The sequence below is a fragment of the Penaeus chinensis genome, chromosome 41 (assembly GCF_019202785.1).
Source record: "Penaeus chinensis breed Huanghai No. 1 chromosome 41, ASM1920278v2, whole genome shotgun sequence".
In the NCBI taxonomy this organism is placed as follows: Eukaryota; Metazoa; Arthropoda; class Malacostraca; order Decapoda; family Penaeidae; genus Penaeus; species Penaeus chinensis.
This window is the reverse complement of record NC_061859.1, coordinates 11,127,221-11,139,720: the sequence shown is the minus strand read 5'-3', so window position 1 is coordinate 11,139,720 and position 12,500 is coordinate 11,127,221. Positions and strand designations below refer to the sequence as shown.

At 42.0% G+C, this 12,500-nt stretch overlaps 1 protein-coding gene across 2 annotated transcripts in view; it reads right to left on the bottom strand.

The window, feature by feature from the left end:
• Positions 1-2,058: 2,058 nt before the first annotated feature.
• Positions 2,059-12,500, bottom strand: part of LOC125047414 (L-sorbose 1-dehydrogenase-like) — a 28,415-nt gene continuing 17,973 nt past the window's right edge. For both annotated transcript variants that reach the window (XM_047645599.1, XM_047645600.1), the window contains exons 3-13: positions 12,451-12,500; positions 10,595-10,786; positions 9,289-9,484; positions 8,316-8,476; positions 7,485-7,661; positions 6,717-6,870; positions 5,365-5,504; positions 4,712-4,895; positions 4,210-4,468; positions 3,039-3,156; positions 2,059-2,647 (exon numbers count right to left, since the gene is read on the bottom strand). The exon at positions 12,451-12,500 is cut by the window's right edge and continues 261 nt beyond it. In XM_047645599.1, the coding sequence (XP_047501555.1) occupies positions 2,459-2,647; positions 3,039-3,156; positions 4,210-4,468; positions 4,712-4,895; positions 5,365-5,504; positions 6,717-6,870; positions 7,485-7,661; positions 8,316-8,476; positions 9,289-9,484; positions 10,595-10,786; positions 12,451-12,500 (1,820 nt within the window). In that variant the 3' untranslated portion in view covers positions 2,059-2,458. The remainder of the gene's footprint in view (positions 2,648-3,038; positions 3,157-4,209; positions 4,469-4,711; positions 4,896-5,364; positions 5,505-6,716; positions 6,871-7,484; positions 7,662-8,315; positions 8,477-9,288; positions 9,485-10,594; positions 10,787-12,450) is intronic.

The following is a 12,500-nucleotide window of genomic DNA, read 5'->3' as shown; positions in this document are numbered from 1 at the left end:
TTAATCTTCCCCCCAGCACCAACAATTATATGTTTCTCCGGTAGTGGTTATCTCGAGGGGGCAGACTGGCAAGGCCTGCCTCCCCACTGCCTCCCATTAACCACACGCCAGTGGGCCATGACTCGGTACCTTTAGGGCCTCCTGCTGCTCCAAGAGCCTCCACAGTTCAGCCTAGGACTGCAAGGTACCTAGTTTCCATGGGTGGCCATGACGAGGCACTGCAAAAGTCTTGATGATGGAGAGGCTATGAGTTGGCAGGGGAGTCTTATGCATATCTGCTCCCTTTTCGCACCAGGCTAGCCAGCGGTGGCAGCTGTAAGCGAGAAGGCATGCAAAGCACTTAACACTAACTAGGCTACCACACCATCACTTCATATCACCCCGAGCATGAAGCACCCACTCATATATATATATATATATATATATATATATATATATATGTATATATATATATTATTTTTTATTTATTATTTCTTTTTTTACACAGCAATTCATTCCACTGCGGGACATAGGCCTCTCTCAATTCACTATTAAAAGGTTATATGGCAGTGTCACCCTTGTCTGACTGGATGCCCTTCATAATCAACCGCTGTTCGGCGCGCTAACACTTGTGCCACGGCGGTGACTTCCCCTATGACACCAGCGTTTGACTTCTCAAGCCGATATGTCGTTTTCTCGGGTCGAGCCAGCAGTCAGAGCACAGGCATTTTTACGACGGGGAATTGAACTCGGAACCACAAGGGCCAGAGTCCACTAATACTGATATAATTTGTCATTTTATATAAAGAAAAAACTCATACTAAGGGTATTTCCTTGTCACAGAAAGCATTGGATCTGAATTATATTAAACTGGGACCTCCATGGGCACAATGGTTCTTGAACACAACATATATGGACTGTATATACATATATGCAATATGTATACAACTGTATATGTATTTAAGAAAGATGGGTTAACAGGTGAGATAGGTAGGAATAGTAATAGACTCCTTGGGTGTTAAGCATTTGTGGTGTCATCTAAATGTAATTATGATTAATCAGCTAAACTCAGTGTGGGCATGGCATGTATGTATGTTCCACCCGAGGTGGCACTGGGTTAACACAAGATGTAATATTTGATATTTCATTTAAAGGTCACATATATTTGATTAGTCATTTCATGTAAGATCCAGTATATTTTGACAAAAAAGTGATTTTAGATTAAAAATTCAGCTATGTATCAACTAAAAATTTGTGACACCAGACATCAGCCTTGACCTACAGATCCTGTAGCTCGCCACCACCCTGTGTGCTAGGAATAAGTGGGATCTGAATCACTCGTGTCACTAGAGAGGCTTGAGCATTAGAGCCCAGTGATCCATTGAACACACAGTAGCTTGGTGAACACACACTGAAATCTAATGTAAAGATAGTATACAGTATTCATAAATCTTTACTTTCACAGAAATCTTGCATGAGATGAAAGTTCTTGATAAAGAAGGATCTCATTTTCTTCCTTTCTTTTATGAAATTTGAAATTTATTTATATCAGGAAGTTCATGAGCTGATGGAATAAGAAACTTAAAATTACTTTCATCTTTCTTAAATAACTTTTATAACCTGTAGAATATGACAATACACATATTGCATTATCTTCAATATGACAATACACATATTGCATTATCTTCAACCTCGAGAAAGAATACAGCCTAATAAACCCCCTTTCTTTATTGGAGTCCTATGACAACATATCCTTTGTATCAGAATCACTTTAAATATCTTGCAGAAAGACTTCAAGGCTCTGTCCAAGCAACATGACCCAAGCAACATGAATGTACCCTTTTAAGTCAATTATGAAGTTGAAATTACGTACACGCAGAGTCAGTGAAACTCTAACCGTACTTGCTCTTTGTCATTTCCACTTCCTCCCCAGGAATGAATGAAATCCAAGTTTTACACGCCAGAGATTGCACATAATGGTAACAGTTCAGTCTTCCATGTAACTTGAACTCTGGATTGACCTTTGGATTTACTAGACTGGTAAATCTTTGTATTCTTATGGGTATTTTAAGAGATAGGTTACCAAAGTGTTTCTTTTATTATGTAAATTACACGAAAGGTTGCTTTATTACATGTTTTGCAGAATTTAGGTAAAAGCATAATTTTCTGTGAAATATTAAAATTATGGAAGAAATTTGATAGCAATATTGAGGAATGACAAATATGACCTCTTTTTGTCTATGTAGAACATATAATATAAATAATAATAGTAAAAGAGCTAATGATAACAATTATAATAAAACAGTAAAAATAATAAATGTAACAGTAGTAAATAACGTTCAGTGGATTTAACAATAATCATGTGAAATAAAAACCCAACAATCATTAGCAAAAGTATACTACAGCTGATTCATCATTTGGGGAGAAAGAAACGAAGATAAAAGAAAAAGTCAAGAAAAAAAAAAAGACAGAAAACAAGTTACGAGACAGCCAGAGTCCGTGTGGTGAATACGAGAAGTGTGGTGGTGACGACGGTGGTGAGGGAGGTCGCTGTGGTGACGGAGAACCCGGCAGCGTTGGAGAGCTTGGCTAAGAGCTTCTCCTCACAGTCGGGAGAGCTCGAGCAGATCTTTTCTTCGGCTAAGCTCTTTTCGTCGTTCCAGGTCTCCTGTGAGGCGGCGGAAAGTTTAGGAATTATTTGTGGCAGTAATAATGACAGTGAATGATACTGAAGTCGAGGGAATGCAAATGTGTGACACGAGTCGAAAATGACAGACAAGGCTACGAGACAGAAAGTACACGCCTCGTGGAATTCTATTTTAGTTGCGCGCGCGGACACACACACACACACACACACACACACACACACACACACACACACACACACACACACACACACACACACACACACACACACACACACACACACACACACACACACACACACACACACACACACACACACACACACACACACACACACACACACACACACACACACACACACACACACTGATCAGTATTATATAAGCTCCAATTTCTCAGTATTATATTATTACCTTGATCATGTCAGCGGCTTTCTCCGCAATGACAATAATAGCAGAGTTGGGTGTGCCCGAAATGTGTGTGGGCATAACCGAGGCATCCGCTACTCGCAGTCGCTTCGTGCCCAGTACCCTGAGAAAGAAAATCAGTAAAGTAAGCATAGCTATATCGCACATCACCCGCCCCCTCAAAGAAAAAAGGCTAATAAATCATCCCAGATTTTAAATACGAAGTTGCGAATAGTTACTATCCCTGAAGATACCCTGCTGGCATGGGGGTGCGTCCATACGTCCCGTAAAACCGCCAGATACTGTACACATTCATATGCACAGTACATGTCCTAAAGAATATCCTTTTACTAAACACTAGTCTCTTGAGGTTATAGGGGCCCCATTGATTATATATACACACAAACGCACTCGCACACACACATACATATATATATATATTTATATATACACATATATGTATATATCTATATCTATATCTATATATATATATATATATATATATATAATACACACATATATGTATATATATATATAATACACATATATATGTATATCTATCTATCTATATATATAGAATATATATATATACACACACACATATATATATATATATATATATATATATATATATATATAGTGTGTGTGCGTGTGCGTGAGCGTGTACGTGAGCGTGTGCGTGTGCGTGTACGTGTGCGTGTGCGTGTGTGCGCGCGTGTGCGTGTGCGTGCGTGCGCGTGCGCGCGCGTGTGTGTGTGTGTGTGCGTGTGAGTGTGAGTGTGAGTGTGAGTGTGTGTGTGTGTTGTGTACGTGTACATGTGCGTGTGCGTGTGCGTGCGCGTGTGTGTGCGTGTGTGTGTGCGTGTGCGCGTGCGCGTGTGCGTGTGCGTGTGCGTGAGCGGGAGCGTGAGTGTGAGTGTGAGTGTGTGTATGTGTGTGTGTGTGTGTGTGTGTGCGCGTGTGCGCGCGTGTGTGTGTGTGTGTGTGTGTGTGTGTGTGTGTGTGTGTGTGTGTGTGTGTGTGTGTGTGTGTGTGTGTGTGTGTGTGATTTTGACTAGAAAGCCACTATTGATATGAAGAAGCTCAAGGGCTCCAACACACCCCTCCCCGTGCACGCCCCTGCACTCAACAGCCGCACATCCAGCACTAAATCCTCAAGCAATTCCCACTTCCTTACCTGAGCTCCGGATCCACCACCGCCTCAGGATCGCTGGCCCTGCCCATCCGAGCCGTGCCCAGAGGATGGTAGCCCGTGATCGCTCCGACTCGTACCAGGCACGACACGTACTCGTTGTAGAGAGCACGTGTGTCCTCCCCGCCGCCCGTGCCGTCTCCACCACGCTTCCGGACGCACTCCTCGTAGCGGGGCAGGTGAACGGAGGCGCCCAACGCCTGAAGAGCGCGAGTGCGGGTCAGGCGCATCACCCACTTGAAGGCTAAGGGGGTAACGTGGTGATGATGATGGTGATTATGTCAGTTGAAGTTATATTGTTGATTATATTCAGATATGAATAAGATAAATTATGATTTGGATAATAATAATGCAGTTACTACTGATAAGAAGACCGCATTCCAACGGGAAAAAGGATATGAATTATATTTGCTAGTGCATGTGTGTACATGTGTGAGTAGACACACCGCCATCAAAAATTAAATTAATAAAACGCCGGCATGCTCACCGTCCCTCATACACGCGAGGTCGTACGGGTGGTGGAGGTAGTTGGGATCAATGGACGGTGGATGCCGAGGGTCGTCGCTCACGGGTCGTATCCGGCCGCGACTCTTCGGGTGGAGGCAGGTAGCTAGGAAGATGAACCCCTCCGAGCTCTGGTTGTCCATGTGCGGGAAGGTCGAGTGGAAGTACTGCGGACAGGAGGACAGTAAATGGCATTTGTGAAGAAAAAGAAGAATTTTGCATTGCGCGAAGGAGAGGAAAGCAGGATTTTGGTCTCTGTGGCGGTGATGATAATATGATACTGGATTGCACGATGTAGAGAATAAATAGTATTTGGGATTGCACGAAGAAGAGGGATTGCAGGATTTTGGACTGCATGATGGAAAGGAAAGTAGGAAGGTCAAGGAGGAGGAGAGAAATTAATGGATTTTGGACTGCACGAAGGAGAGATGTAAGATTTTAGACTGCGCGTGGAGGAGATCAAGAGGATTTTGGATGGACGAATGAGATGAAAGAACGATTTTGTACTGCGTGAAGGAGAGAAAAGTAGGATATTGGACAGCACGAACGAGAGGGTAGTAGGATTTTGTAACAGATGAATAAATAAATAAATAAACAGAAATAAAACGAAAATAAGATAAGAATAACGAAACTTACGTCAAGTTTCATGTTGGAAATGCCCGAGTAGAGGTGGCTGTCCACGGCGCCCATGTTGAAGAGGATCACACCCACTTCAGGTTGGTTGTGGGCGACGGGCATTACCCCCACGCCCTCGATGGCAGCCCGGCCGAGGTCTCCTGATGAGGAGCGTGAAAGGGGTGTTTACGATGGGTCTTGTTTTTTATTAGATTTATTATAGCATTTGTTATCTGTCTATCTCACCATAGACGCTTAGGGGTGCTTAGGAGATGGAGACTGGGAACCAAAGCTGGGGATCTCCCCTGCCTTGGGCCTCAGCCCTCGACTCGTCTAATTTTCCACAGTCTTTCCCTCTTCCCCCTTCCCCCTTTCGTTTCCTTCTCTTCTCTAACCCCTTCTACTATCCACTTCCTAAGGTTTGAGAGCCACATATAAAGGATGAAAGGCTGACTTTGTGCCTAAGGGAGCCATGGGCACGGTATTCCTGTTTAGATGTCAGCCCTTGCTCCTCAAGGGGTCCCTCAGGGGTGGACTATTTCTCTCCCCAAAATGCCCTAGGTTTAACATGTGATCTTATCGCCCTTGAAGTCCTCTCTCCTTTGGTGGTTCCTACCTTACCCTAAGGATATCTTTGCGAAATTTCACACTTCTTCTTTTGACAACTTTGATCTAATCTCCCCTTTTAATCTCTGCCTTCCTGAACTGCTATTCGACTTCTGACGTGTGGCACCATTTAATTAATTTTCTATAGTGCTGTATGACGATCTATATAGCTAATTTTGCTTTGTAACCATTAACCATTAACTATCTATCTATTTACGTATGTATTTATATATATACATATATATATATATATATATATATTTTTTTTTTCTTCTTTTACTCTATTTTTCTTCTCTCTCTTTTACTGACTATAAGTGAATTTAAAAGGAATAAAAAATTAAAGGTGATGATAATCAAGAAGATGGATGAGAAAAAGCAGGCGAAGAAGACGTAAGAAGAAAGGAAAAAATAAAAAGGCGGAAGTAGAAGATGAAGAAAACGAAAAGAAGAAGGAGAAACAAACAGGGAAAAAGATGAAATTGATGATGAAGAAAAACAAGATGAAGAAGGAGAGGATAATGAAGGAGAAATTAGAAAGAATAATAATGATGATAATACTAACAATAATGACAGAAGTAATGATAGTAACAACATAAATAAACACGATACGAATAATAATGGTAATAACTGTAATTAAAATGATAATAATGATAATGATAACATCAATAACGACAATAATGATAACAGCAACAACAACAATAATGATAACGGTAACAATAAATTACGATAATAAGCAAAAATCACACAGACGATAATAATAATCGTACCTTTTCCGTGCATGAAATAGTCCCACAGGTTGGTAAGCGTGCGAAGCTTTGCAGGATTCAGGGCGACGGGCTTCTGCAAATGCACATAGAGCGGCAGGTTGAGATGATCTTGCAAATTGCCACCCACGCCGGCCAGGGGCGAGACTTCCGGGATCTGTAGGGGTGGGGGGGGGGGGGGGTAGAGTTATTGCGTTTTTTTTCTCTCTTCCTCTCACTCTCTGGTACGTTTTTTGTCTCGTTTTCCCCCCTCGTTCTCTCTTTATTTTTCTGTTTTTCTTTCTCCCTTGTTCGTTTTCTCTTTCTCTACTTCTTACTGTCGTGCTCGATTTGCTTCTTTATTTCATCCTCATTCCCTCTTTTCCTGATTCGCCTCTTCCTGATTCTCTTTCGTTTACCCTTTCTCCCTTTTACCTTTACGCAAATTCTAACTCTCCCTCTCTCGCTCCCTCCCTCACTCCTCGCTCTCTCTCCCTCTCTCCCTCCCCTCCCTCTCTCTCTCTCTCTCTCTCTCTCTCTCTCTCTCTCTCTCTCTCTCTCTCTCTCTCTCTCTCTCTCTCTTTCTCTTTCTCTTTCTCTTTCTCTCTCTCTCTCTCTCTCTCTCTCTCTCTCTCTCTCTCTCTCTCTCTCCCTCCCCCCTCTCTCTCTCTCTCTCTCTCTCTCTCTCTCTCTCTCTTTCTCTCCCTCCCTCTCTCTCTCTCTCTCTCTCTCTCCCCCTCTCTCATCTGTTAATACCATGCCTAATCCATTCCAACCCCTACTCATACTCACGTTGAACTTCTTGAGTACATCCTTGGGTCCGACACCCGAGTAGGTGAGAATGAGCGGGGTGTGGATCGCGCCCGCGGCCAAGATGACCTCCGCGCGGGCGTAGGCGGTGCCGTTGAGACGAGGGTTGTCCCACTGTACGTACTCGACGCCCACGGCTCGGTCCCCGTCCCACACCAGCTGCAATGCGGGAGGAGGCATGAGGGTGCGTGTGGAAGGCGAGGAGGGAGGAGGGTAGTGTGAGTCACGGGGGGGAAATGCAAGTGCAAGGGTAAGTATTTCAGTAAGCGTAAATATGTACAGTTGAGGGGAAAACACAGGGAAATACATGATATATATTTCAGTAAGCATATACAGGTATAACCGAGGGGAAATACAGAGTAGTGCAGGGTATGTATTTCAGTATATCTCTGTTCAGTTGAAAGGAAACACAGGGAAATGTATGGTATATGTTTCAGTAAACGTCTTGAAGTATGTGTGTAATCGCGTCCGTGTTTTCTGTTAAAGCTGGGATGAGAAATTGGGGGGGAAAATCCTATGAAAGGGAGAAAAGAATAGGATACCCTGGGGCGAAGATCCATTTTTAAATCATCTGGAAAGTCAACTCAGTTTGAATACTGTTTGTTAGTTTACACACACACACGCACACACACACACACACACACACACACACACACACACACACACACACACACGCACACACACACACACACACACACACACACACACACTAACACACACACACACACACACACACACACACACACACACACACACACACACACACACACACACACACACCAAATCCTAAATTCCCACACGCACTGGCCATACCCTGGTCACTTGAGTATGCAACAGCACGTGCAGATTGGGCCGACCCATGGCAGGGCGAAGGTAGCCTCTGGTGGGTCCCCATCGCCGCCCTTTGTAGACTGTGGTTTGGGCGGCCATCACGCCGTAGTCGATGTCGTCGTTCAGATCCCCCACAGGTAAGCCTGGCATGGATGTGAAATAGTTTTTGTTTACTTTTTATTCTATAGAAAATAATTGAGTGTTTGTGTATGTCATTTTGAAGGGAAACAAGAAATTGTCCCTCTCCCTCTCCCTTCTTTCTCCTATCTTTTTATTTTTCTCTATCCTTCCACCTCTTTATCTCCTTCCATCCATTTGCTTCTTTATCCTCCGCCGTCCTTCTGACTTTTTATTCTTCCTTGCCGTCCTCCCACCCTTTTTATAATAACTCTCCCTTTCCCTCCTTTATTCCCTTCCACTCTTCAAAACTTTTATCCTGAACATCCCTCGTCCTGTATCCTTCTATCATTTTTATCATACCTCTCCCTCCATCCTTTCACCCTCTTATTCTCATATTCATCACAATTTTCCCTCCCTCTTTCCTCCTCTGTATCACAACCCTCCCTCCCTCTCCTTTCTTCTTCATGACAACTCACCCTCCCTCTCCCTTCCACCCTCTTTATCACAACTCTCCCTCCCTCTCACTTCCACCCTCTTTATCATTAAATCTCCCTCCCTCTCCCTTCCACCCCCTTTATCACAACTCTCCCTCCCTCTCCCTTCCACCCTCTTTATCACAACTCTCCCTCCCTCTCCCTTCCACCCTCTTTATCACAACTCTCCCTCCCTCTCCCTTCCACCCCCTTTATCACAAGTCCCCCTCCCTCTCCCTTCCATCCCCTTTATCACAACTCTCCCTCCCTTTATCACAACTCTCCCTCCCTCTCCCTCCCTCCATCTCCCTTCCACCCCCTTTATCACAACTCTCCCTCCCTCTCCCTTCCCCCATACTAACCCAACTCCTTCCCAGCCGAGAGGAAGGCTTCCGTCAGAGGCGAATCCGAAGTCCGAACACGTATCGGCGGGTCATAACACTGCACAGCGTCCTGCGGCTGCCGAATGTGCCCGCTGGGACCCGGCTTCACGGCTCCTTCTCCACAGCCGTCGGGGGATTTTTGCTGTTGCTCCGAAGGGCTGTTGGTGCACTGGTCCTGCGAGGGGAAAGGTGGGGGGGGGGGGGGGGGAGGGAGGTATCGAGTGAGGTGGTTTGTCTTTTGTTTTTATTTTCTTAGTAACAGTGTTAGTAACACTGTTAATATCATTCCAGTTCTTGATGTCCATAATAATGTTATTGTTGTCATTACATATATAGTGTTATCACAAATGTGTGTGTGTGTGTGTGTGTGTGTGTGTGTGTGTGTGTGTGTGTGTGTGTGTGTGTGTGTGTGTGTGTGTGTGTGTGTGCGTGTGTGTGTGTACGTGTGCGTGTTTGTGTGTTTATGTATATATATATAATTCCTTTTTAACTTTTTTTCAAAATTCACAAACACTTTTTACTACACATGGAATATACGAAACACAGGTGCATTCCGAACTAATCCAGAAACTTAATTAGTATTTACAGACTTCATCGACAGTACGTGGTTTCCAAAACAGAATGCATTCCGGCAATTTAAACAAGTCCCCCCTAAAATAGTGAAACATTAGGCTGAACAAATGAAAACGGAAATGCATAGTCAGATACGCAGAAAAGTCATTTAGGGAAAGTGATGTCTTTCTGTTAGAACAATGCAGCTTTTTTTTTTTTTTTTTTTTTTTTGCTTGAGCATGTTGTGCAACGTAGATTTTTCGTAAATACGAATGATATGTATTCAAGCAGTGAATTTAATTAGGGCAATGCAATAATTATCTTTTCATTGTTTTATTATAATTATATTTATCTGCTTTCATTTGTTATTTAACATTCATATTTTTCATTACATTACAAATGCACTCTTACTTTTACCATTTATGTTTGTTTTTATCATTTTATTATTTGCAGCTAATATTTAACAGACAAAAGCTGTATGAAAACAGTTACATCGCCATGTGTTTGTATCACTTAAACTCTATGTTACATCCTATTTCATATCTTATTTTTTAGTTTCATCTTATCTTTCATCTATTTTTTTTTTTTTTTCATTCTCACTCACGTTCCACAAAAACTAATCAATTGACCTTATTTTTTTCATTTTCTTTTTTCTTTCTTTCTTTTTTGTTTTATTTATTTATTACTATTATCATTATTATTATTTTTTTTTTTAGAAGAACAACGCACGTACCTTAAAGAGTTTTGGCCTGAGGCGTCGACACTCCGCTTTATTGGAATACTTCTTCATTTCCTTAAATCCCCAGCCGGTGGCGCCGTACTCGCTCTCCCACGTTTGGAAGTCATGCGGTGATCCGAACATGTGGATATTGTAATTAATCGTACCGCTGCCCCCAAGCACCTTCCCGCGGGGCCAGGCTGATTGCTGGAATGGAAGGCACGGTTTGGATTTTTTCCCTCTCTCTCCCTTTATCACAACTCTCTCTCCCTTTCCCTTCTACCCTCTTTATCACAACTCTTCCACCCTCTTTATCACCACTCTCCCTCCCTCTCCCTTTCACCCCCTTTATCACAACTCTCCCTCCCTCTCCCTTCCACCCCCTTTATCACAACTCTCTCTCCCTTTCCCTTCTACCCTCTTTATCACAACTCTTCCACCCTCTTTATCATAACTCTCCCTCCCTCTCCCTTCCACCCTCTTTATCACAACTCTCCCTCCCTCTCCCTTCCATCTTCTTTATCACAACTCTCCCTCCCTCTCCCTTCCACCCCCTTTATCACAACTCTCTCTCCCTTTCCCTTCTCCCCTCTTTATCACAACTCTTCCACCCTCTTTATCATAACTCTCCCTCCCTCTCCCTTCCACCCTCTTTATCACAACTCTCCCTCCCTCTCCCTTCCATCTTCTTTATCACAACTCTCCCTCCCTCTCCCTTCCACCCCCTTTATGTGGATATTGTAATTAATCGTACCGCTGCCCCCAAGCACCTTCCCGCATTCCAGGCCGATTGCTGGAATGGAAGGCGTGCTTGGGATTTTTCTTTTTCCCCCGTTCTTTTTGCATGTTCTTTATTTTTTTCTATTCCCTTTTATTTATATTTTTTCATTTTTTCTCTTTTTTTCAATTATCTGTTTTTTTTTTTTTTTTTTTTTTTTTTTTTTACTTGTTGTTAATGTTTATTATTGGGGGTTGGTGGGGTGGGGAGTAGGAGTGTATATTGTTTTTAATTAGATTTTGGTATATAAAAAATATCTGAGGAGTGTATATTTGAATCTAAACAAATATATATTTTATATTTAGCAATGAGTTTTTAATGTATTGAAGGTTTGTAATGTAATGAAGATATAAATAGATTTAAAAAATAAGTATATGAATAAATTAATGAAAATAGGCAAATAAAAAAAAAATAATAATGAAAACTATAGATCTTATTAATCGGCATGTATAAATATCCCTATAATTTCTTTTATTTTTTGTATGTCCTTTAAACGATTAGTGGTATCTCTGAAAGCATAGTTGCTTCTCTGTTATTCCAAATTCCACACTTTGAGTATTTAGTTATAATTACCAGTCATTAAGGAAAGCTAAATGATTCTAAATGATGCATAGCTTTAGAGTAACGGTCCCTCTGATCATTCAATCTTACAAACGATAACAGGAAAATAATCTTTCTAATCGATTTCATTATCTTGTATGAATCACGACATATTAATAAGTCAATCTTTTTGTGACATGTTAACTACCCTTTATTTATAACATGTTAATTACCTGTTACCACCCACATGTTATTGACCTAATATTGACTACATGTTGATAAATTTATTGACAATTTCTAAAACATGTTCATGAATTCATTGGCAATATTGGCTACATGTTGATTAGTTTATTAACAATACTGACTTCATGGTAATAAAATCATTAACAATATTGACTACATATTGATAAATTTATTAACAATACTGCCTACATATTAATATATATTTATTAACAATATCGTCTACATATCAATAAATTTATTAAGCCTATTGAGTACGCCGATTATCCAGTGGTAATAACGACCTCCTCATAGCACCCCAGCCCTCACTCACCCTATCCACCAGGGCCTCCGAAGACCTCTTCTGCGGCGCCGTCAGGTACT